This window comes from Hippocampus bargibanti, linkage group LG03 (genome assembly GCF_051943395.1).
Source record: "Hippocampus bargibanti isolate YZ-2025 linkage group LG03, ASM5194339v1, whole genome shotgun sequence".
Classification (NCBI taxonomy): Eukaryota; Metazoa; Chordata; class Actinopteri; order Syngnathiformes; family Syngnathidae; genus Hippocampus; species Hippocampus bargibanti.
This window is the reverse complement of record NC_142736.1, coordinates 11,779,133-11,803,614: the sequence shown is the minus strand read 5'-3', so window position 1 is coordinate 11,803,614 and position 24,482 is coordinate 11,779,133. Positions and strand designations below refer to the sequence as shown.

Here is a 24,482-nt window from a genome sequence, read left to right as displayed (position 1 = left end):
TTAAAAACAGAATGTCTGTCAATAGTAAGAGCCTCTGAATCTTAAGCTGTAACATTGATTTGTTGTTAAAGTGTACCTGGAGTAGTCAAAAGGAAAACATATTGAGAGTTTTTCGAGAAAAACTGCATCTAAATGCATTCATGGTAGTTGTATTCAAGCAAGCTTATAATAACTCAGGAAACCTCTTTGTCGAGACCCCGTGACAGCTCATGCACGCAGCCAGACTTAACGGCATTGACAACTTTCTTGGCCGGGCCATCTTCAACAATTCAATGTAGCTTTTTCTTGGTCGGTTTCAAATGAATCAGAATGATTCCTGTCATATTCCCGATTCAGTACTGTATAAGATGAGGCCAGTGCCTCATTTCATAATAAATAATCAAGACTCACATGCAAAGGCGGATATGGGCCCCTTTTGATAATGTCCATGTTTTTCATGACTTTTTACTGGTTTGGTGGCTTTCGAATTTACTGGCTTTCGAATAACCATAACAACGATGGGCGAACATTCTTTAAACACATTGTACAGGAAATTTTATGAATTTTCATTCAAAGGAGGGCTGATAAGCTTGAACATAGACCCAGCTCTTGTTTTCATAACGCAGATGATCATCGAAGGAGATGGCAGAGTCCAGGTGGAAACCACCAAAGGCCATTGTATTTTCACTATTGAAGGGGCTGACAGGCAGGACGAAGGAATCTATTCAGTTGTGGTTCGTAACCCTGCTGGGGAGGATACTGCTGACATCAACGTGAAGGTTGTTGGTAAGAACATGAGCAAGCGCCGTTCAACATCACAATTGACAACAAACATCGAAGAGTAATATCACACAAACTATTGTACAAAGACAATCAAGTGAAGATGGCACTTGGGCGAGTTACATTTTATTAAACTTTTGTACAGATGACGGCTGAAGAAACCTTCTCATCGATTTTTATTAAAGATACATGAAATAATGTTTTTCTTCCCTATCAGATGTTCCAGATCCTCCCCAAGCCCCCAGAATTGTTAGCGTGGGAGAAGACTCCTGTGTTGTCCAGTGGGATCCCCCTCTCTTTGATGGAGGACAGCCAATTACCGGTAAATAAAGAATGTAAAATGTTGTTTTTATCTGCTAAAAACGACAAGCCCTGGTTTAACACTATGTACAGTCTTGTTTATAGAACGGTTTTTGCACATCTACATTTGCACAGTATACAGTTGACATTTTTATTTTGTTATGCTTAGAATATCTTGTTTTCTATCCTTTCACTCCCACCCCAACCCCATCCCTCTTCAATTGCTGCTGTGGACTGCAAATTTCCCCATTGCGGGACGAATAAAGGTATTCTGATTCTGATTCTGATAACCAAAACCAAATACTGTTTTGTAATACTCAGGATATGTGTTGGAGCGAAAGAAACGGAAGAGTTATAGGTGGATGAGATTGAACTTCGACCCATATACTGAAACAACTTACGAGGCAAAGCGGATGATTGAAGGAGTGGAATATGAAATGCGGGTCTATGCAGTCAATGGCATCGGCATGTCTCGTCACAGTCTCGCCTCACAACCCTTTGTCCCTGTTGGTGAGTAAAAATGCACGTTTTATCTGGCAGAGTGTGTCTATGTAAATAATTAAACCTTTCAATTTGATGGTGTCAAAATTATTCCATCGGCTGTGTACAAGTTGTTGAGGTGAGGACTTTACCAAATTGCTTGTACAATATTTGTGGCGATCCAATGATTGCAGAGCAGACAATATGAGAAGAGAAAATTTGGTTAAATATATTGGTCAGGGTTGAGAATTGTCATGCAGCATTCTGGCTTTCTGCTGATATGACCAAGGGAGCAAACAATGAATTCTATTGCTCAGAGGTAGTATTTTGCGCGTGCTTAGGGTGGTTTGCCCTCACTTGATTAAACTGTGAACATTTCTTGTTCCTGTGACTTTTTAACCTTTGACTACTTAAAGACATTCCCGGCATTTCTGGCGCAGCTTGCCGCTCAGCTACTGCCACAGAAAACCTTGGCCTTAGTGGTGGCCAGACTGTGACTCTGATTTTACACATTTCAGTTATAAATGCTGTCAATGTGTGATAAATAAAATGTACACGTTGAAATGTCTGTCCATTCCAGCTGAAGGAAAAATGACAAAAACAAACAAATAACCAAAAAAAAAAAAGCTGACGGCAGAGAAACAAGTGTCTACGTACGTACGTACATACAATACAATACATATTGATTTACTGTATATAGCACTTTAACAACAGCTGAAGCTGTAACAAAGCATACATACATGCACACATATACACATACACACGCACACACGCACGCACGCACTCGCACTCACATACACACATACATACGTACTGTACATACATACTGTTCATACAGTACATACAGTATACAGTACATACATACATACATACATACATACATACATACATACATACATACATACATACATACATACATACATACATGCATACATACATACAGTACATACATTACATACAGACACACAGACAGACAGATAAACATATGTGGACTTTTTTTTAAATTCAAGCAGCAAAATATGAGCAGTTTTATAGGGGAGGTCATCACTCAGCAAGAGTATCTTTTGAGAAAAAAAAACGAACTTGTGCATCTAATAAGGCCAGAATTAAACCCACAACCTCTGCACTGTGAAGACATAACTGGACTATCGGGCCACATATACTGTATAAGAAAATCTTATTTCTCTCACGTTGGAGAATTTCCCAATTTACAGCAGTAAAACTATGAAAAGAAGAAGAACAAGAAAGAGTACATACATTATCAGGTATAGATATAAGCATATTAAAAAAAGGGTGAGTGGGGTTAAGTCCAGGTTTTCAGGTTACGGGTGTATCATTCTCTCATACATAAATTTCTGTATATGTGTGTGTGTGTGTGTGCGTGCGTGCGTGTGTGTGCGTGTGTGTGTGTGTGTGTGTGTGTGTGTGTGTGTGTGTGTGTGTGTGTAATGTATAATTGTTTTGATGTTGCAATGAGAAATTTAATGAGCAACAGTGCATCTGGCCAATGCATTCAAATCTTGCTACTGTTGGCTGGACCTCTCTCTGCTTCTATGGTAGACAACATAGAAAATGATGGGAGCTGTTAGGAGGTCATGGATCATTTTCAAACACGTCTCACTGGCAGTCAACTCCTTGTGCCCTTAATTCATTAATTAACTCTAATATGATCACTGTAATGTTTTAAATGGTGATCGAGCCCTTCAAGCTGCCCTGTGGGCCTCTTTCAGCGCCAACAAGTGAGCCCATCGGACTATGCGTGGACGACATCAGTGACACTTCCATCTCACTCAAGTGGAAAGCTCCTGAACGGATCGGCTCAGCTGACCTGGAGGGCTATGGGGTTGAGTACTGCAAGGAGGGCAGTAAGTGTTGGAGCCAAATTGGGACTGTTTTTTTCCTGGACCAATATATGAACCCTTATCCCCTACACAGAAACACAGAAAAGGCACAGTTGGGTTATAAGTAGCGATATACTGATCATTGATTTTCTGACATCTCGATGACATTAAATTGATATAAACAAAGGGTGTCAAACTCGTTTTTTGCCGCGGGCCAAATTGTAGTTATGGTTTCCTCTCAAGGGCCGTTAAGAATTCGGGGAAGGCATTAGAATATTTCATCTCCAGACATTACATAAAGAATGCACAACAAATTGATGAGGAGTTTTTAAAATTGAAATCAAGAATAATGACTCTTATTGTGGTTTACATACGACAATTTGTCTGTCTGTGTAAGCTCTCAGTCGTACAGGAGTGGTCCATTGATAAAAAGATGACGGCTGAAGAAACCTTTTCATCGATACGACAATTTGAAATTTTGGTGGGGACTTTAGAAAGCATCATGGAACTTGACATGTTTGATTTGCTTTCGCAGGCAAAATAAAATGATGTGGTGGGCCAAATCTGGCCCCCAGGCCTTGACTTTGACACCAGTGATTTAACCCATATAATAACATGTTTTGACGAGGTTTTTATTCCATATTGTGAAAAAAAAAATATTTTTTTGTACATTACAGCAATGACAAAGAAAGAGGCTTGTCCATTCTGATGTTTATTTAATATTTTTTTTTGTCTCTGTTTCTAGTCGCTTAGCACTATCACTATAAATTTTGGCTCCATTGTTGTTTTCGGCTGAAATCAGCCAAATATGAAGATCATCAATTGTAATATGCACATTGTAACACTTTCTTGATGCTTGTTCAAGAAATTGTAAGTGAGATGGAAACTTTACAAAACCAAATTCAAATACTGTGTTAGTTGTACTTTTATTAGATAACTGTATTGGGCTCATGTAATTTGACAGTGGATTCAAGCTTGATCTATTATCTCTGTCTCTAGCTTTCCTTACCTGTGGCAAACACACGTATTATGGGTGGCTTGAATCCTGGTTAAGATCTGCGTCCCACTATTTAACTATTTTTTTCAAAATTAATTGTTGCTGCATCGAAATTACATTGAGACTGGAAGATTCAAGATACCTGTAAATCTACCAGTTTTGTTTTCTTCCACAGTTGTATTTTACAGGAAAATCGTTGTATTCAAGGAAATTCAAGCAATGAGGACAGTCTTTGAATCAAACAATAATTTGTATTTGCTGATGCATCTCAAATTTTACTCCATCTTATAAATGTAACAAGCTGCGTTAAAAAACATACTGTATTTTCCGGTGTAAAAGGTGCACCGGAGTATAAGGTGCACCCCCAATGAATGGTGTATTTTCAAACTTTTACCATGTATCAGGCGCACCGGACTATAAGGCTTCAATGAATGAAAAAAAGTTTCCCAAATCTAATAGATAATAGATAAATATAGAAAAGGTTTTCCAAATATAAGGTACACCACAAGGTGCTACAGTAGATCAGCGCGGGGGTTACGCACTATCTCCTCTAAAAAGTGGGCGGGGGGCAATGGAGTCGTGGCTGCTGACAGCCGTTGCGAGACTTGTTGTTACTCAATAGTCCTTCACATATAAGGCGCCCTGGCGTCTAAGGCATAGGGTCATCTTTTGAAGAAAACCAAGGCTTTTGGGTGCGCCTTATCGAGCGGAAAATACAGTAGTTGAAATACGAAAATGTGATGAATTGCAAATGTCAGCACGGGTTACTCGTTAACCTTTTCAGGGACAGCTGTCACTACGGTGGGCAATTTATCTGGTTACAGGTTATCATTATTGAAGCATGAAAGGGTTCATAAAAGTATGATGCTAAAACATCCTATCAGCTCTTCCCTATGAGGGATTTGTGAACCAAATCTTCTGACTTTCATTTTTATTTTAAGTGGGTCCAGTCATATTTTAATTAATTTGTGTTTTCTGAGCACAGCAGATGAGTGGAAACCAGCCGTTCAAGGTCTGACAGAGAGAACCTCGCTGACAATCAGAGATCTCACTATGGGAGAAAAGTTGCAGTTTCGTGTGCGGGCGTTCAACATGGCTGGCCCAAGCGCCCCGGCTTGCCTGGCTCAGCCCGTTACTATCAGAGAAATCATGCGTGAGTGAACACTTCCTCGGATCGTCGCTCGTGAGTGAAATAATAGAAAAGGAAGATATTATGGCCACAGTGATTCATGTTGTTGTTTTTTTCTTGCATTAGAACGGCCCAAAATTTGTCTGCCCCGAAATCTTCGTCAGACTCTGATCAAGAAAGTTGGTGAAAATGTCAACCTTGTGATTCCCTTCCAGGTGCAGTAGGCTTGATTCAAACAATAAACAAATCCTTGCTTTCAACTAAGTTTAATCGACTGAGACGTTAATCCACTGCAGAAAGAAAAGTAATTGAGAGTTATTCCTCTTTAATTGGATTAGATTTACCTTTATTAGTCTCGCAGTGGAGAAATTTACATTTCACAGCAGCAAAGTTATGAAAGGAAGAGGAAAGGAAAGAAGTAGAAAAACAAAATACAGGAGCTGCTGGAAAGGCAGCCACTCTTGCGGCGCCATCTTGAAGTAAAAATAACACAAAAAAACTAAATAACAACTAATATGACATCTGTGTAAGCTCAGTCGTACAGGAGTGGTCCATCGATGAAAAGGTTTCTTCAGCCGTCATCTGTACTTCTTTGAAGGTGTTGGACGTTTCGCTTCTTATCCAAGATGCTTCTTCAGCGAATTAAAGTCTTGCTGGTAGTTGGGGGGAGCAGAGCACTACTACCTGTGGCTCCACTGATTACTTCTATTGTTCTGCCTGAGTATGAGGTCTACGGCTGGCCTGATTGCCCCATTTGCTCTGCTATCACCTCATCAGAATAACTAAGCCTATGTTGACTATAAAGTCTGTTGTACAAACGATCCAAATTGAACCTCACCCCACCATAACATAATATGACAATACAAAGACACTGAGAGTCATTCATTCTTCAGCACTTTCTGTACCCTCTTTGTTGACTGGACTAAAACTGGACTTCTAAATGAAAGAGGACAGGATCAAAGCTTCCTTTTCACCAATGGATCAGGGACTTTTTTTTGTTTTGTTTTGTCATTACGCAGGGTAAACCCAGGCCTAAGGTTACATGGAGTAAAGATGGACAGCCGCTCAACTCCGCCATGGTCAGCGTGAGAAATAGCGACACCGACACCATCCTATTCATCCGCAAGTCGGAAAGGAAGCACTCGGGCCAGTATGATCTCCACGTGCAGATTGAGAATGTGCAAGACGAAGCCAAAGTTACGCTGCAGATTGTTGGTGAGCAGTATGACTGGATGGAGGCCAAATCGTTATAATGCACTTTATGACACAGCGGTTCAGATGCCATAAAACATTATGAGCATTGTTACTTTTCTCAAATTTTACACAAATATTTTCAGTTCGTTATTGGCCCAGGCGATATGCACAGTGTACATACTGCGAACTGTTTCTGTTCAATTACGGTTAGATTTGCATGTATTGGTAGCATGACAGTCATTAGATATACATATGAGGTGATTTTTTTTCTTATTTTGGAATAAGGATTTTTAATACGGATAAAATCTTTAAATTTAAAAAAAATCAACGTAGTCTTTCAGCACTGTCACACTCAAACTCAGGGCCTTCCATGAATGCTTTGCAGGGGCCAAACAGGTGAAAGTCTTAAAGGACAACGGACACCTTTTTTTTTTTTCCTGACTGACATCAGAAAAACGTTTTATAGCATCTAAAATACCCAAAACACACAGGCTGATATTTTTAGTCAAATGCAAAACATCAATAACAATGACTTAAAGTGTCCCAAAACTGCCACAAATGAAACTTGAACCTGGCGAGATTCATAAAGTCCCGCCCCTTGTTCGTGACGTCACGTCAGGATACTCCTTCACAAACTGCTTTGCTCCACAATCAAAACAATGGCTTCAGAGAGTTCAGATTTGGAGAAGATGCTTTCTTATTACTCATCCAGTTATGAATATGATTCAAATAGTCCTGAAAAGGAAAGCATAAATGTATGCAATCGATTAAAGAAGTCCTTCCGTATCAATTCGAGCCGTCTGCAAGCGAGGAAACCGGTGAAGATCTGGACTCCGATGTAGCGCCCAGAAAATGCACAAGATAACGCACAAGCTGCATTTTGTCCAGTATATAAAGCCGCTTATGAGAGCCGTGGTTAAAATCTGTGGTAGAAGACAGAGGGGTGTGGTGGTGTATGAGTTACTGAATAACTACCGTAGTTTTCAAATCAGAGGTAAGATCAGAGCAATATCATCAAATGGTGAGTATAGTTTTGCTTTGCTTGAATGCTGCTGTGCCGATGCATGGCTCCCAAACATTTTGTGTTTGGGAGCCTTTTCCTGAGCATCTTCATCTTTATTTAATTCATAGAGTTGCTTGTTCTGTCGCCACAAGGGGGACATAAGCCGGTGTCTTATTGTGGCAGTCCCAAGCCCGGATAAATACAGAGGGTTTTGTCAGGAAGGGCATCCGACGTAAAAGCTTGGCCAAAAAAAACATGTGAATCAAACCTTTAAAGAAGGAGGACACTGATTCACTGTGGCGACCCCTTGAAGGGAAAAGCCGAAAGGAAAAGAACAAGTACAAAATAAGGATTTTTATTGTGGTTTATATACAACAATTTACAATTTTGGTTCGGACTTTTGCAAGGATCATGGCACTTGACATGTTTGATTTGCTTTCGCGGGCCGACTAAAATGATGTGTCGGCCAGATTTGGCCCCGGGACACGACTTTGACAACTATGCCTCATTCCAAAAAAATACATTATTTATTGAATGACTCCGCACACGATTTGTCCAAAAGGTTAAAACAACCAGCCTCGAAGCAATCTAACAGTACTATTCACAGTGTAATACAAATATTGAATTGTAATATGTTTGACACTTGATTGTAGATGTCCCAGGAGCTCCTGAGATCCTGAAGGTTCTAGATGTCTGGGGCTTTAATGTCGCACTTGACTGGAAGCCCCCCAGAGACGATGGAAACTGTGAGATAACTGGTTACCGTGTTCAGAAAGCCGATAACAAGACCATGGTTAGTATCGCGTGAGGTCAAGTCAAGGGCATTCATCAACAGCTTTGATCTTGCAACATGAGGTTCGTCATCTGGCTGGACGTTGAATACTCCACACTTAATGACACTGCTGACAGAAGGAGTTGCTAGCTAGACCTCTCATCCCTTTTTCTGCTGCCAGAGATAAAGAATGACCTCAACTCCCAAATAGTTATTCTCAATGGAAGTCTGGCTACACAGTTTATTTTGTTTCACTGAGGGATGAATTTAACTTTTTAGCAAGTTAGTGCTTTGAAGATAGCTCACACAATATGTCTGATTTGAGTAGTACGAAATGATTAATTGCATAAATTCTGAAGATTTCAAACTATTGTTCCGATTGTTTATGGTTTATAATCGGGCCACTTTTTTTGCATCTTCCTCTACATAATTTGATCGAATCACATCATTACAACCTTAACACAATGTAAAGATTCACACTGTCTGCAGTATTGTTTTTCCTCATTCTAAAAATTCAGTTTCCCAAATTTCCACATTTTGCATGCAAATTTTCCTATTCATTTCCAATGGCACCTCCAACATAATAGATTCACATTGTTCATTCTCAGAAATGTTCATCTGATTCATTTACCTTGGGAATGATCTTCAAATTTTCAAAAAATTCCATATATTAACTTATTCACTGCCACACAATGTGCAAAAATGTGTCCACTCCAGTGCCAGGGTTTTTGTCGTTTTCACTCAAATTGCAGGACCTACAGAATATTGAGTATTTGGACAACATAAACAGTCAATGCAGCGTAAGAAACATTAGACTCTCTTCTGTCATCATAAAGAAATAGTTAATTCCTAAGTTATATGGGTCTAGTTATGCGTGGTTGAAATGGGGGCGGCTGTAATACTAAAATACAATCCAATACATACATATTGATTTAAACAGCACTTTAACAACAGCTGAAGCTATAACAACGCGCTGAAATGGACAAAATGCAAATGCTGCCCCCTTGTGGATTGGAAAAACAATGTAAGAGGTCTGACCAGCGCTTTATCGGCACCCCGTATAAGAAAAAAACAAAACACAAAAAAATCGGGAATTGCGCTCCACGTCACACTTTTCAATTTCTGAATAACTTTGGGAATGGCAGCAAATAACTTAAAAAGTCCACATTGTCACCAATATGATTCCATATCATTCCCCAACATGAAACGATTTTCACCAAGCTAATGCTAACTTTTAAAGTTTAAAATGTAAACAATCAATCCATATGGTCCCACCTCACCCTTGATTTGTCAATATCCTTCCATACTATTCTGTAGTTCCAACCCTATTGTTTCTGTGTTTATTTCCTCGCAGTTTCTCCAATGGTTGTATTTGAAATCAAATTAGGAGTCAAAGGGCATGATTAAACTATAAACAAGACACCACAATCAAACTAGCATTAACGATGGCATGCCATTATATTGGCCCAGGGGCATCTCAAGACACACTTTAAACAACAAAATGTTTGAGTAAAATGAAATAATAGTTCCTTCTTTTTGCAACACCTTTGAAGGAATGGTTCACAGTCTTCGATCAGTATCGCAGAACCAACTGCGTTGTGTCCGACCTCATCATGGGGAATGAGTATCTCTTTCGAGTCTTTGCCATCAACCTGGTGGGTCACAGCCCAGAAGCCTGCATGACAAAAGACAGCGTCTACATCCAGAAAACCGGTAGGTGGGACTTTCAGGGTGCGATTAGGACGCTGACCCGTTGCCTTGACGCCATCTGCACACGTAAACTTCATGCATCCACAGGGATGGACTGGAAACCTGCCACCTACAAGGAGCTTGACTTCTCCCAGGCTCCCAAATTCACGCATCCATTGGTGAACCGTTCTGTCATAGCAGGTTACAATGCTACTCTCAGCTGCTCAGTCAGCGGAATCCCCAAGGTGAGTTTGTTTCACCAATATATATATATATATATATATATATATATATATATATATATTATGACCATTTTGTGTTTGTGAGCCTTTTACTGAGCGAGTTGCTTGTTCTGTAGCCACAAAGGGACATAAGTCTTCTTGTGCCGGTCCCAAGCCCGGATAAATACAGAGGGTTGTGTCAGGAAGGGCATCCGACGTAAAAGCTGGGCCAAAACAAACATGCGTATCATACCTCTGACGATGGAGGTTACTGATTCGCTGTGGCGACCCTTCGAAGGGAAAATCCGAAAGGAAAAGAAGAAGTCGTGAACATTTTATTTTGTTCAAACACGTCAAAGTTCAAGTGGTGATTTTATTGTATTACTGTTTGCAATGCAGGCGACAAAATATTCAATACTTGCAGGTGTTTCATTGGCTCCAAAATGGCATTGAATAATTCTGAGAAAAAAAATGACATTGTGATTGCTATTTAACGTGATTCATTCTTCAAGATCCTCTTTTCATGCACTTGTAAACATACCTGCACCAAACTAAAGGCAAGTAAACCATGAATTCATATCTACCCGGTACATTTATTTCACTTCAAGTAGAGCCCAGGATACGTCCATTAATGTGTGTGTCTGAGAGAGAGGGAGAGAGAGACAGAGAGAGAGAGAGACAGAGAAAGAAGGACAGATAGAGAAGAGAGAGAGAGAGAGAGAGAGAGAGAGAGAGAGAGAGAGAGAGAGAGAGAGAGAGAGAGAGAGAGAGAGAGAGAGAGAGAGAGAGAGAGAGAGAGAGAGAGAGAGAGAGAGAGAGAGAGAGAGAGAGAGAGAGAGAGAGAGAGAAAAGGAGAGGGACAGAGGGAGATAGAGAGCGAGAGAGAGAGAGCGAGAGAGGGGGGGGGGGAAAGAGAGAGAGAAAGGGAGATGAGAGGAGAAAGATGGGAAGGGAGGGTGAGAAAGAAAGAGCGAGACTGAAGGGGAGAGAGAAAAAGAGCGGGGAGATGGAGAGGGAAAGAGAGAGAGAAAGAGAGAGAGGCAGAGAGGGAAAGAAAGAGAGAAAGAGAGGGAGAGGCAGAGAGAGAGAGAGAGAGAGAGAGAGAGAGAGAGAGAGAGAGAGAGAGAGAGAGAAAGAGCGAGACTGAAGGGCAGAGAGAAAAAGAGCGGGGAGATGGAGAGGGAAAGAGAGAGAGAGAGAGAGAGAGAGAGAGAGAGAGAGAGAGAGAGAGAGAGAGAGAGAGAGAGAGAGAGAGAGAGAGAGAGAGAGAGAGAGAGAGAGAGAATGTCATGTAAGAGCAGATCCGACAGCACTAGTGGATTGTTATTGCATACCCTACACAGACTGTCTTAATGCTAATCATTCAGATATGTTATTCAGGTAACAATCATAAAACATGCCAGGCCATGTGGAAAATGAATCCTGAATTAGAAATGTATGCGCATTTGAGTGCGCACTCCCAACTGAACCTGCCACCCCTTCACCACTCCAAGTAAAATAGTCTAGAATCACGTAAATATGTGTGATATGTTTTGTTGTTAGCCCAAAGTGACATGGTACAAAAACAAGATGGACCTCTCCCATGAAGCCAAATACAGGATGCTCAGTAAGCACGGTGTTCTGACCTTGGAGATCCGAAAGCCCTGCCCATTCGATGGAGGGGTGTACATGTGCAAAGCAGTCAATGACAGCGGGGAAGATGTTGTGGAGTGTAAGCTGGAAGTTCGGCGTAAGTATACAGACAGAAAACCTTGGATATACACAATTGCAGCTTTTTTTGAGAGGGTGAAGTAGATTCAAAAATGGATGATGGATGGATGGATCTGGGGTGGATGGATGGATATGGATAGAAGGATGGATTGATATGTTGTGTTGAATGAATGTTGGCCAGATATCCATTTTGGCTCAATTCAATCATGAATTCACCAAGAAGAAGACAGACTTTCAGAACTGATAACATTTGATTTAATCTTACAATCATACTGGGTGAACATTGACTTCAACCAGTTCGGCTTGTATGTACAGATTCTTGTAATGACAGTATAAAATACTCCATGTTCACATTTACCACTATATTACAGGAAATTACTCTTGTGAGGCGTTACGTATGAGTAGTAGAATTTTGTCAGTTGTCATCTCATGCTCAGTTTTGCCTCACGAATAATTTACCGTATGTCCCGGTGTATAAGGCGCACCTCCAATGAATGGTGTGTTTTCAAACGTTTCCCATATATAAGGCGCACCAGAGTATAAGGCGTACCTTCAATGAATGAAAAAGGTTTTCCAAATACAAGGCACACAAGATAATGTGCGACAGTAGTGGCTGGGGTTACATACTACTTTTTCTACAGGGAGGGGAAATGGAGTGGCTGCTGACAGTAGTTGAGAGACCTGTTGTGGGTCAATATTACTTCACATATAAGGCACACCTGCGTATATAGGCACAGGGTCATCTTTGGAAGAAAATAAAGGCTTTCGGGTGCACCTTATTCACCGGAAAATACAAAGAGCATAACGCTTCATCTGCATAACGCTTCGTCTGCCATTCTCGATTATACAGGGATACATTATTGTAAATAGGCCTACAGATACCAATTCAATGTTATCCTTTTGGGGACAGTTTACGACAGTGGACTGTTTACCATGTTATCAGATGGCAAGATGCATGAAAGGGTTAATCATAATGTTGCTGATACGCTCACCATCACTTATGAAGAAGGAGGAGCCTATCCTGCATTTTATTTGAATTGGAATGGATCATTTACGTAACAGCTGCTCCAAAAGGATCTTTTTATTTTCTTCTCTAGTATGTATTCAGGTGTTCATGTCAATATCCTCAAATTGCAACCAATAGCATTTCACCGCCTCAGTAATATGAGATTTAGAGTGCTAAGAGCTGCGTATTTTATTTGTCTTCCTTGCAGCTCAAATTGCAAAAGAAGAAAAGAAGATGGGGGGGTCCGTTTGCTGAGCTTTTCTCATTGATTGTTCACCTTTTTCTTTTCATGAGAGGCTGTATTGCAGTTTCCGCTGCAATTATCCCACACCTGGTCACAGATCATGTTCCCCACAAGATGTATTGTACATGTCAAACGATCACAATAAAAAGACATCTGATTTTATTGTCTGATAGTCGCACCCCAACACCCGCACATAACCGAGTTGTGCTTTTATTTGTCGTGATTTGTAGCAAATGCAAAAAGTGTGCTGCAATTTTCAACATGCGTAGGAGGGGATTGTTGAGTGGCCATTGGCTGTGTTCTTTTATTGTCGTTGAGCCTTGCTAAAGCCAAGAGTTGTGAGGCATGTCTCGTGTGTTCACAAGTGGGATATATGCAGCGTGTGTGTCCCAAATAGCTAGCATGTTTTTTCAACCACGGAGCACGTGTGCGGGAGAAGTGTGAACACATGGTGGTTTGTTTCTCATAGCGGAGGGTTTGTGCTCCTAATTATTGTTACGACACATTCATTCAACTATTTCCTCCATTCTAAAATGTTCTGCTGCAAAACATCACAAACGGGAACACTGCTTCTCTTTATAGAAATGTCTTGGCAAAAAAATCACAACTGAATGGCACTGTCGGCCTCTTAAATGCACATTGAATGTCATTTTGAGAAGTTTTGCAAGTGTAGTTAACTTTAAATGGAACGGATGGTTTTGAAAATATGACAAAAATGAAAGCTATGTGGCGAGCAATTTTTTAATCCACACATAATTTATGAAATAAATACAATTACAAAACCACACGCACTCACACACACACTGACAAAAACCATTAAAAGTTGGAAGTTATCAAGCACTTGGGAGCACATTTGTGCCCTCATCAGTTTCAAAAAAGTAGCCTAGCATTCTACAAAAAATAAAACATCACCACTCAGGAACCAACACCACAACCAAGTGTGTATTTCTGAGGAAGTATTGGCTCTACTCCTGCTACATCTGTCTATTTGCTATTATTTCATGTGTGCAAAGTTCCATGCTGGTTTTCCAATTACTGAAGTTGTTTACCAAAGAATGCCCAGAAAATTCCTTTGCTTTTGGACAGACAATATAATGAATAATGAAGCACCATCAACATGAAAATCCATATGCTAGATAAAACCATGTACTTTAGATTTCTATTATCTCAGGAATCTTTATGGCTGCAAAGTAGCCCGCCTAACTGTACGCTGGAGTTGGGAGGCCGTTGTGGGGTAAATAATTAATTTTAGGACCACGGGTCACGGTTCCAATTCAACCACAGAAGAATAAACTGCAACTTGCAACAACTACAAGAGTCGGTGTTAGAGGAACGCTCGTTTGCTTCCGCAGTTGAAGAACCGACCCAGACTCATCTCGCTCCCACACCAACCACTTCGAGTTGATGAAAACATAAATACATAAACAAAACCTGTCACAAAGCAATACACCATTCAGTGCAGTGGGGATTAGCGATTATTGGATAGATTTATGAGGCAGAAATCTGAAGTAGTGAAGTCGTCTTATGCACTTGTCATCTCCACTTATTTAAGGTGTGCGATAAAAAAATGCTTTAAAGGCTCATTTTTAGCTTCTTCTAAATTGAAGTGGAACTAAAAATGATCATGAAACAGTTTTGTCTGCACATATTTATTCATTTTTTTCGACGTGAGCAGATGGAACAATATTGCCTGGGAAGATCTCATTTAAATGGTAAGAAATGACACCAAGTAATCAGCACATTAATGTCGATAACAAATTCGTAATGTATCGTTTGGTTGGAAAAAAATTAAATCACAGTATACAGCATAGATTCCTCCCACAAATAGCACTTAACAGTATGTTCACACATGAATCAACATAAAGGAAGGAATGCCAACAAAAAGAAATTAAATAAAAATAGGGAAGGGCAGGGGGGGGTTCTTTTGTAAAGTATTGTTGTCAACTACACCCACGGAGGTAGCTTACAAGATTGGCATCTCAGGCCTGATAGTTTTGTTCAAATAATTTATAGACAGCTATATTTAAAAAATAGACATTAACACCTATATTCGTAATAAACATCAACCTAACGACAAAATTGTTTTTCCACCGGTTAGGAGATACATCATTAAATCAAAGGACATTTTGGCAGGTGAGGCAGACAACAAAGGCAGTCTAGACAATCCTGAAGTGTGCCCCAAGAGAAGAAAAAAAAATAAAAAATAAAAATAAATCACTTCAGGATTCCAGATTGTCTTGATGGTAAAAACAAAATTCCATTGACTACATTCCAGAGCACATGTAGATACATGCTCTGAGGGTGGGACCCACTTAATGTGTAAAATTACTCCCGGCCAAGTCCTGGCACATAGTCACATTTGAAAATGCTTGGCAGTGATAATAATTCACATAACATTGGAGCAATGCCTTACAGGCCGAAAAAGAGTTGCGACGGATTGGAATAAAAAAAATGAAAATATCAGTTTTAAATGATGCTGGTAGAGAGGATTAGATATGATGTGCCTTATTTGAGTTTATATTGCCAAACAGTGAACAAAGATTCAATATCATATGTTCAAAGTATGGAGCGCAATTAATGTCATGTAATGTAATTATCTGTAGATAAGAGTGAAAGAGCATTGGAACAGGGATCGGCTGCAATTTGCTCAATGCAATTACATTGAGTTTTATTTAAATGATCTTTGAAGTGCCGACTGTGTTCAAAATAAAAGTGCACAGTGGTCAGGAAAGCAACGAAACATTAAAGCAACCTGATATTGTCTTGAAAAAATCACTACAAGTGGCATTTGATCATAATCAGCGGCCTGACTACAAAGTTTCTCAAATAGGCATATTTTTGCATTTGAAACCATCAGATAAACTAACATAACATATTTACACATACCACTTAAGGTATTTTAAAAATACACCATTTGCAACAGCTTGACAAAAGCTGGTAATTGATGACTGAACAAGGTTACGGATGATATGACACTGACTTGCATCCAAACAAGACTGCCACTCAAAAAATAAAGAAGACCAGCACTCAAAACAAGCGGGCGGAGCTGTTGCTCAAAACAGTGGTATGTGCTACTTGATCACATTCTTAGTCTTGGTGACTTAATAGAAGCAAGTGTCTGAGTGACAACTCTCATACCATTCGTCACACTGTTCCATCACAATCACAGGCAGCTTGCACGGACCATTCATTTTTCACCTTTGAGGTGAAGCCGACCGGTCTTATACATTCAGAAACTACAACTGTCTACATTGATGTAAAAAAATGTATCAAACGAGCTTTGGCCGCAGAAGTGCATTTGCATTTGACAGGCCTTTGAAAAAGCTCACAAGCGGACTTGGAATCACTTCGTCCCAGGCAATAAGCAGGCACAGGTGGCCAAGTGTCTTGCACAATGGATGTTCATGGGCCAGCTTTTGACACAACCTTCTCTTCCACAGACACAAATGTCAACGTTCCCTTTAAACATCCGCTTGCGTCTGTTCACACACTGAAAACAAACCAAAGTGTTTGCTGTAATCTTTCACAGAGGGAATTGTTTCTGTCCCCGTGATGTACCGGACATCTTTGCGCAAATATAACAGTGTGCCGAGGCGGTCGTAGTCTTAGACGCGAGGTATGCTGTACGAGTAGTGCACGAGAGGGAGTCCTCTGCCCTGACAGAAGCAAGCTCTGCTGCACGCCTGAATTTGGTCTGAGCTGTCAGATACAAACGAGTCCCCCTCATCGGCGTACTCGGATTGAGCAGACGGCGTACTGGTCTCCGGCCAGAATCCCTCAGTGCGCTGGCTCGCCTTTCCCCCTGTCAAGAGGTTTGGACAGCTGTGAGACTTCACCATGTGTCCGCAGACTGTGGAGGTCGAGCGGGAAGAGCAGGTCTTGGCATGCAGCGTTGCATCACACTCTTCACAGACAACCATCCCTCCACAAAGTTGAGAGTATACTCCACAGTCAAAGTTTAATTGATCGGAGGAGCTGCCAACCGTGAGCTCAGAGTCTCCTCCGCCATCGTCTCCATGACTTTGACCTCGCATTTGTTTTGCCTCTCTGGTCAGTCGTCCACAGCTACGTAACCTCAGCCAGTCCTCCCTGAAGGCCGGACTGAAGAAAACATAGAGAACCGGGTTGAGGCAGGCCGGTAGGGGGAAGAAAATGAGCGTGACGGACTTGGCAATCTCGGGGCCTCCGGCGCTGGACCCGGTCAAGAGGGGGGCGAAGGAGAAAGCGGCCATGGGACAAAAGAAGATGCAGTTGGTGAAGATGAGCCAAGCGACATGGCGCAGGGCACCCGTCTGCTCCGGATCAACCAGCTCTACCCTCCCGAGGTGGCAGTACAACTGAGTGTAGACGGCTGCCGTGAACAGGTAAGCCAGTGCGTTTAGCAGCACCAGGATAACTGTGACACTCAAGGCCGGACTCTCGGCCCCGGCAAAGGGCAGGCAGAGAGGTGAAGCAGACTGTTCGCTGGACTTCAGTAGAGGCAAGCAGGCGGCGGCGGCGGCAATCAGCCCCAACAGCGTCGCTGCCTGGCCGAAGCGCCGATCTCGTTTCCAGCATCCTCTGCGGCCGAGGCTGCTCCTCCTGGGTGTCCTCATCACTTTGCCCACAATATCCCGCACAGCGGCACTGCGCTCCACTGCTGCCAGTAAGAGCAACAAAACGGCCCACTCGAACGAGAAGACTGCAAGCGAGCCCGCAAACTGGCAGCCAGGTCCCATTTCCCACCACACGCCGAACTCGGCGAAGGATCCCCAAGTAGCGGCATCCAGGACAGTCAACACACCCACATAAATGCCCGTGAGCAGGTTAGCAAAGGCGAGAAGCCCCATCAACAGCCTGGCTGAGGGGAGGGATGGAGACCACCAGTGGGAGTGGCCCAAGTTGCAGTGTGTGGGAGAGAAGGTGGCAACCAGCACGAGACTGTTAAAAACCAACGACACCAGGCAGATGAACCAGACTGTCAGGCGAATCATCCAGTTTCCTAAAAGATGCTGGCAGGGCTTGAAGGCACCTTAAAGGCAGACGGAAAGAGGAAAACGTTTCAATCAAAACGGCAAGTTAAGAAGCAGTTCAATGGGGGCACAAAAAAGTAACTGGGCTTGCCTGGTGAGGGTGAGCAATGCATCATCATTGAAATCCGTTCCTCCTCCACCCAGTCTGAAAGGTAAATAACAAAGGCCATCCTGCTAAACTATAGTCAAGTATTTAGAGTTCATAGCAGTGTCATGAATTAAAGCAGAGCGCTTCCCAGATTTCTAGGTTACACACTACTTTTTGAAGGTGCAAAGATGTAACCGCAGTATTCTTACCTGTGGATAGCTTAATGTCATTTTTGGCACAGGAATTTGTCACCGAGTCACATCCGACAAATGCACAACATTGGTAAGCATAAGGGACGGAAATGGACCTGCGAGCAGACACAACATTTAGTGAGAAAAAATATTTGCCCTTGCAAATCTTATTTCAAAAAAAGTAGAACTTTGTATCATTCGTATCCAATTTTGCAGGAACTACACTGTGTTGGTAAAATTGTCATAATTTGGTTTTAAGCCACAGTGCTGAACACAACTTTACGCTGGTTGTAAAGAAATTGCGTACACATTGAGTGACATGAATTAAATGTTCAGCGTTTACTCACCTGAGTTTGGGTAACTGGCTCAGAGTCAGCACATTTTTCATCTGCGGGTTACCGGAGAGTTTCAACTGACTGAGGGCACTCAGTCCAGTAGTTGGAAGCGCTGTCAGATCGTTCATACTCAGATCACTGCAGGGAATGATGATTACCAATCCATTTAATATTAGAGCTTCAACAGAGTTGCGCCCTTAGTGTTCACAAGCAAGGAGTGCACAGAAAAAGGTTCCAATTGTGCGAATCTTGGCTGTCTTTGCAGCATTGAGGGGTGTTCACAGAAATTGAGAACTTGAACGGAAAGATAGCGGAAGTGCCACAGAGCACGAAATACCATATGTAACAACTCTTCTCACACGTATCGAGTTTAGTCCTGTAGCGTAGAGAGCGAGTCTAACCCTGTTGCCTTCACCGTCCCATTTTATATAGGTGGTGACCCGCAAACTAGCATTTACTCCAGGGTAAAATTTAAAAAAAAATAATAATATTTTTTTTACAAAGTACTCATGAAGTCATGAGTACTTTTTAATGATCCTACCATACGTTGAACATGTTGGACACATGGATGAGGTTAAATGGACAAGTCCTAAAATGTTTTCATGTAATTCCTTACAAAGAGGAATTTAGTTAATTTGTGACTATTGGAAGTTTTGGATCAGACAGAGTGGCCTTGACATGTGGGGTCCTTCATGGGTCAGTTCTTGGACCCTTCTGTTCAGTCTATTTATGATGGCACAAAGTTGTATCGATTACGGTCCCCAAATGACAGCAGTTCAGTCAACGTATTGTCTCAAAGTTGGTCCTCAAGCGCTGCCTCCCTGCCTGTTTTCCATCACTCATCGGACTGTCGATGGAGATGACCGGTCAAAAGCAAATTAGCAACTGAATGAACTAAAACAAACCGGGGTAATTGTTTTCAGTCATAGAAAACAATGGATTGTGGTTTCAAAACACCTGGAGTTACTATGTTTTGAAGTCAAAGCCCAAGTCCGAAATCTTAGGGTTCTGACTAACACAGACTTTTAGCAGTCATAAAATCAATCACTTAAACAGCCTTTTCCCATCTGAAAAAAAAAGATTGGATATACTACATGGTTCAAACAGACCAAAAAGAAACTTCTCTGTTCGTTTATTTCTGGAAGATGTGAGTATTGTAACAACCTTCTTACTGGACATCAAATAGCTACAGCTCATTTGGAACACCTCAGCATCAGTTCTGACGATTACAAAGCGATCAGATCATATCACTGCCTCCCAAATTAAAACTTATGCTATGTAAATCACTGAATGGTTTGTGATTTGAAAGATATGCTAGTTGAATATAAATTATGTTGGGCATCTGCAAACCTTGGTCTATTAATGGACCTCAGAGTTCAAATTAAAGGTGGTGAAGCTGTATTTAGCCATTATGTGGCACACAAATGGATTAAGCTGCCAACAGAAGCAAATCCAGGGCAGAGCGTAAATGCTTTTAAATCTTGGCTAAAAACTTTGCTTTCCCTACCATGGCTTCTTTTGTTTATGTCTTTAATTATTTTAGAAAGACATTTTTAGACCTTACATTCAGTCTACTTATGTGTTTAAATGTTGTCAAAGTACATTCGAGTAATTTTTGGAAGTTGCATTAGATTTGTCCACTGTCCTTCGGAATGACGATATCTGTCTTGTCTTTAAATACTTGCAAGTGTTGTGCCTTCGCTGGTGTGAAATGCATTGTGTATCGAACGTGCTCGAGCATATTAAAAAAACTGCTTGGCCTTCCCTTTCCCATGCTTGCACAGATGAAGCAGGCACGCTCCCCAGATAGCCACAGTACGTCATACATATTAAGTTCTCGTTAAAGTGACAGTACATGAAACAGTGTTACAAGATTTTTTTTCAAATGACGGTTTTGAAAGTGAAACCATTGCTATTTTTAAACACTGGTAGATACCGTATTACCGTCCCAAATGCAAAAGTGTTGGGACAGATGCGAACAAGTGCGCAATATTCAATTTCCAGTTTCAATTTCCACCTACTGTATGTGCACCCCTGGTTATATGGTAATCAATTCGTACTTACAGGTTAGTGAGAGCAGCAAGGGTGAAAAAAGCATCATTGTGGATGAATTGGATTTTATTTCTACTCAGGTCTCTGGGGAAAAACAGAACGATTCAGTCATGGCAAATTTCAGGGAATACGTGTTTTTTTGTGTGTGTGGGGGGCATGCGCGCGCGTGTGTGTGTGTAGGTGTGTGTGTATGCGTGTGTGTGTGTGTGTGTGCCCGCGCCTGTGAGAGAGAGAGAGAGAGAGAGAGAGAGAGAGAGAGAGAGAGAGAGAGAGAGAGAGAGAGAGAGAGAGAGAGAGAGAGAGAGAGAGAGAGAGAGAGAGAGAGAAGGAGAGAGAAAGAAAGAGAAAGAAAGAGAAGGAGAGAGCCATCACAACCTGGAGCTGAACACGCTCATGACAGTTGAGATGATCGTGGACTTCAGGAAACATCCATCACACTATCTGACTCGTGTCAACCGTTGAGACCTTCAAGTTCCTGGGAATCACAGTCTCCCAGGACATGAAGTGGGAGGTCAACACCAACTCTATCCTGAAAAAGGCCCAACAAAGAATGTACTTCCTTGGGCTGCTTAAGAAGCATGGCCTGCCACAGGAGGTGCTGCAACATTTCTACACGGCTGTCATCGAATCCATTCTGTGTTCTTCCATCACCGTTTGGTTCGGGCCCACCACAAAAATTGACAAAATCCGACTTCAACGGACAGTTAGGACGGCGGGAAAAATCATTGGCACAGCCATACCCACTCTCGAGGACTTGCACACTGCAAGAATCCAAACTAGGGCGTGGAGAATCCTACTGGACCCTCCGCACCCTGCCCACCATCTTTTCCAGCTACTCCCCTCAGGCAGGCGCTACCGATCCATGCGCACCAAATCCAGCAGTCATTTAAACAGCTTCTTCCCCCAAGCCATTAACCCTTTGAACAGTAGCCCAAATGGAACTGTATAGTGGCTCTTTGCAATTTTTGGATGATGATACTAGTGCAGCGTGTTCGACCGGAAACAAATTCTTTGTGTGTTCTACATACTTGGCAATAAAGATGATTCTGATAAAGATGATTCTGAGAGAGAGAGTAAGAAAGAGAGAAGGAGAGAGAGAGAATGTGAGAGAAAGAAAGAGAGAGAGAGAGAGAGAGAGAGAGAGAGAGAGAGAGAGAGAGAGAGAGAGAGAGAGAGAGAGAGAGAGAGAGAGAGATGCTGGACTGACTTACAGTAAACGGAGAGCTGTAAGACCTTGAAAATGTTCTCTTCCGATTTGTTGAATTTGGTTGTGCTGAAACGTTCTGTTGATTAAAAACAAGAGGCCAGAGGACTTTCATTGTGCAAACAAGCTATAAATAAATTTAAAGGACTATTCAAGCTGTGGCATTCTTATGACTATCAAGACTCACATCTCCTGCAGTTGAATGCAGCCCTGAAGGGATGGTAACGCCATGATCTCATTGTAAGACAAATCTCTAATGAGGGGAACATAATAGACGGCTAATTATCTCGCTGGGAGCATCTGAAATAAAGGTGTGACGACAAAGGAGAGTCAACACACACGGAATGGAAAGAGAACGTTTCTTACAGTGTCCTCAGCAGCTTGAGATCGTCACACAGATCAGCGGGGGCAGACGAGATCTTGGTCCCTGAAAGTGTCCTGGGAATGCAAAAGCCTCATCAGCCACCACTGTGACGCGCACACAATCGAATAAGCAGCGATCATTCATTCAGGTTCACTCACAGGCTCTCAATGTTGTTTGTCCACGTGAGGATTGGAAAGTCATGCATCATGCCAGCCCCACGCAGAATCCTGGGAAACATGTGATGAGAAATTACACAATGCAGAAATAATGACACCAACGTAGAAGACAGCAATGGAAATTTTACTGAAGCAATTCATTGTATGTACAACATACACAACCAAACACGCAAAAAACCCTTTTACACATTGACATTGGTTGGCTAGATTAGACAGGGTTCTGATAATAATAATAATAATTAAAATTAAAAAAACTGGACTCTTGTACTGTAAATATGGGTTGATGCAATCAGCTACATATATCAATATACCTTTCTTGATACTTGAACGATGTACATTTTTTTTTATGAAACGGTTTTGCACATTTACAGTAGACATCTCAGTCTGCTGACATTTTTATTTTTACTATGCTTAGAATATCTTGTTTTTCTATCCTTTCACCCCCCACCCCATCCCCTTTCAAATTGCTGCTGTGGACTGCAAATGTCCCCATTATGGGACAGTAATGGTTTTCTGAATACATTTAATTTACAAGCGCCTTTCAAAGCACCCAAAGACACTTTACAATCAAAAAGAACAATGGAACAATAAAACCATAAATAAAATTACTGTATAAATAATAAATGTGTTGATTAAACTAAACAGGGAATGCAATTTTAAACAAATGGGTGTTGAGGTGGGATTTGGAGGTGGGAAGAGAGTCAATATCTTGGATGTTGGGTGGAAGTGAGTTCCATAGTTTGGGAGCAGAACGGCTGAAAGTTCTGTACACAATCGGGTTGAGACGGGTAGAGGGCACACAGAGGTGGAGTAAGGATGGGGATCTGAGGGACCGATAAAGAAGGTCAGACAGATAGGGGGGGGTCAAGGTTGTGGATGGCTTTAAAAGAGAAGTATTTTGAATTTGATTCTGAGTTTGACCGGGAGCCAGTGGAGCTGCTGGAAGATGAGGGTAATGTGGTGGAAGGAGGTTTTTTTGGACGATCCAGGTAGAGGAATTCTGGACTTGTTGGAGTTTATCGCGACATTTTTGATGGACACCAAAAAGAAGTGAGTTGCCAGAAGAGTGGTGTCGAGTTTGCTGGAGAGGTAGTATTGGGTGTCATCCACGAAGCAGTGTAAATTTATGCTAAAATTCCGGAAAATATTGCCAAGGGGAACAAGGTAGATAATAAAGAGAAAGGGTCCTAGGACAGAGCGCTGGGGCACACCAGAGGAGACAGGGAGAGGACTGGGAAGTGAAGGAGTTGATTTGGATGGATGAACTGAGAGCGGCCAGTGAGATAGGAGTCAAACTATTAGGGGGGGGGGGGGGGGGGGGGGATGAGTGATGCCCATAAGTGGAAAGTCTGTTGAACAGGATGGGATGAGAAATGGTGTCAAAAGCTGCGGTCAGGTCGAGGAGGATGAGAATGGAGAGTAAACATTTGGTCAGGAAAATTTGTGACTTACAGGGAGTGGAGGTCAGACAAATTCTGGAAAGCCGTGGCACCCACAAAGGACAGTGGGTTGTCATAGAAATGTCTGCAATATGGGACAGACATTCATTTAAACAGTAACAGGCCCATCTTTTAGACAATAATGCAAACAAACACTGTACAGTGGGATTTGTCCTTTAAGGTGTGGATGTTGATCTTACATGGTTCTTAGCAGGGGATTGCTATGAAAAGCCCCATCTGGTATGGAAGCAATATCGTTGCTATGGAACCCCCTGC

The 24,482-nt window shown here is 41.7% G+C and overlaps 2 protein-coding genes across 4 annotated transcripts in view; one reads left to right on the top strand and one right to left on the bottom strand.

Annotated features, from left to right (window-relative positions):
• Positions 1-13,507, top strand: part of mybpc3 (myosin binding protein C3) — a 30,454-nt gene extending 16,947 nt beyond the window's left edge. The window contains exons 20-31 of the mRNA XM_088991972.1: positions 606-765; positions 977-1,081; positions 1,381-1,569; positions 3,270-3,404; positions 5,363-5,530; positions 5,633-5,721; positions 6,526-6,721; positions 8,357-8,496; positions 10,029-10,188; positions 10,273-10,409; positions 11,928-12,114; positions 13,310-13,507. Of these exons, the coding sequence (XP_088848098.1) occupies positions 606-765; positions 977-1,081; positions 1,381-1,569; positions 3,270-3,404; positions 5,363-5,530; positions 5,633-5,721; positions 6,526-6,721; positions 8,357-8,496; positions 10,029-10,188; positions 10,273-10,409; positions 11,928-12,114; positions 13,310-13,356 (1,713 nt within the window). The 3' untranslated portion in view covers positions 13,357-13,507. The remainder of the gene's footprint in view (positions 1-605; positions 766-976; positions 1,082-1,380; positions 1,570-3,269; positions 3,405-5,362; positions 5,531-5,632; positions 5,722-6,525; positions 6,722-8,356; positions 8,497-10,028; positions 10,189-10,272; positions 10,410-11,927; positions 12,115-13,309) is intronic.
• Positions 13,508-14,988: 1,481 nt separating this feature from the next.
• Positions 14,989-24,482, bottom strand: part of lgr4 (leucine-rich repeat containing G protein-coupled receptor 4) — a 51,041-nt gene continuing 41,547 nt past the window's right edge. For 2 of the 3 annotated variants that reach the window (XM_088991969.1, XM_088991970.1), the window contains 11 exons: positions 24,407-24,478; positions 24,220-24,291; positions 22,750-22,818; positions 22,594-22,665; positions 22,415-22,480; positions 22,235-22,306; positions 21,036-21,107; positions 18,984-19,109; positions 18,655-18,752; positions 18,449-18,502; positions 14,990-18,356 (listed from right to left, as the gene is read on the bottom strand). In XM_088991969.1, coding sequence (XP_088848095.1) covers positions 16,951-18,356; positions 18,449-18,502; positions 18,655-18,752; positions 18,984-19,109; positions 21,036-21,107; positions 22,235-22,306; positions 22,415-22,480; positions 22,594-22,665; positions 22,750-22,818; positions 24,220-24,291; positions 24,407-24,478 — 2,179 coding nt within the window. In that variant the 3' untranslated portion in view covers positions 14,990-16,950. Of the gene's footprint in view, positions 18,357-18,448; positions 18,503-18,654; positions 18,753-18,983; positions 19,110-21,035; positions 21,108-22,234; positions 22,307-22,414; positions 22,481-22,593; positions 22,666-22,749; positions 22,819-24,219; positions 24,292-24,406; positions 24,479-24,482 lie in introns of all 3 variants that reach the window. The other variant, XM_088991971.1, reaches the window with a different exon arrangement.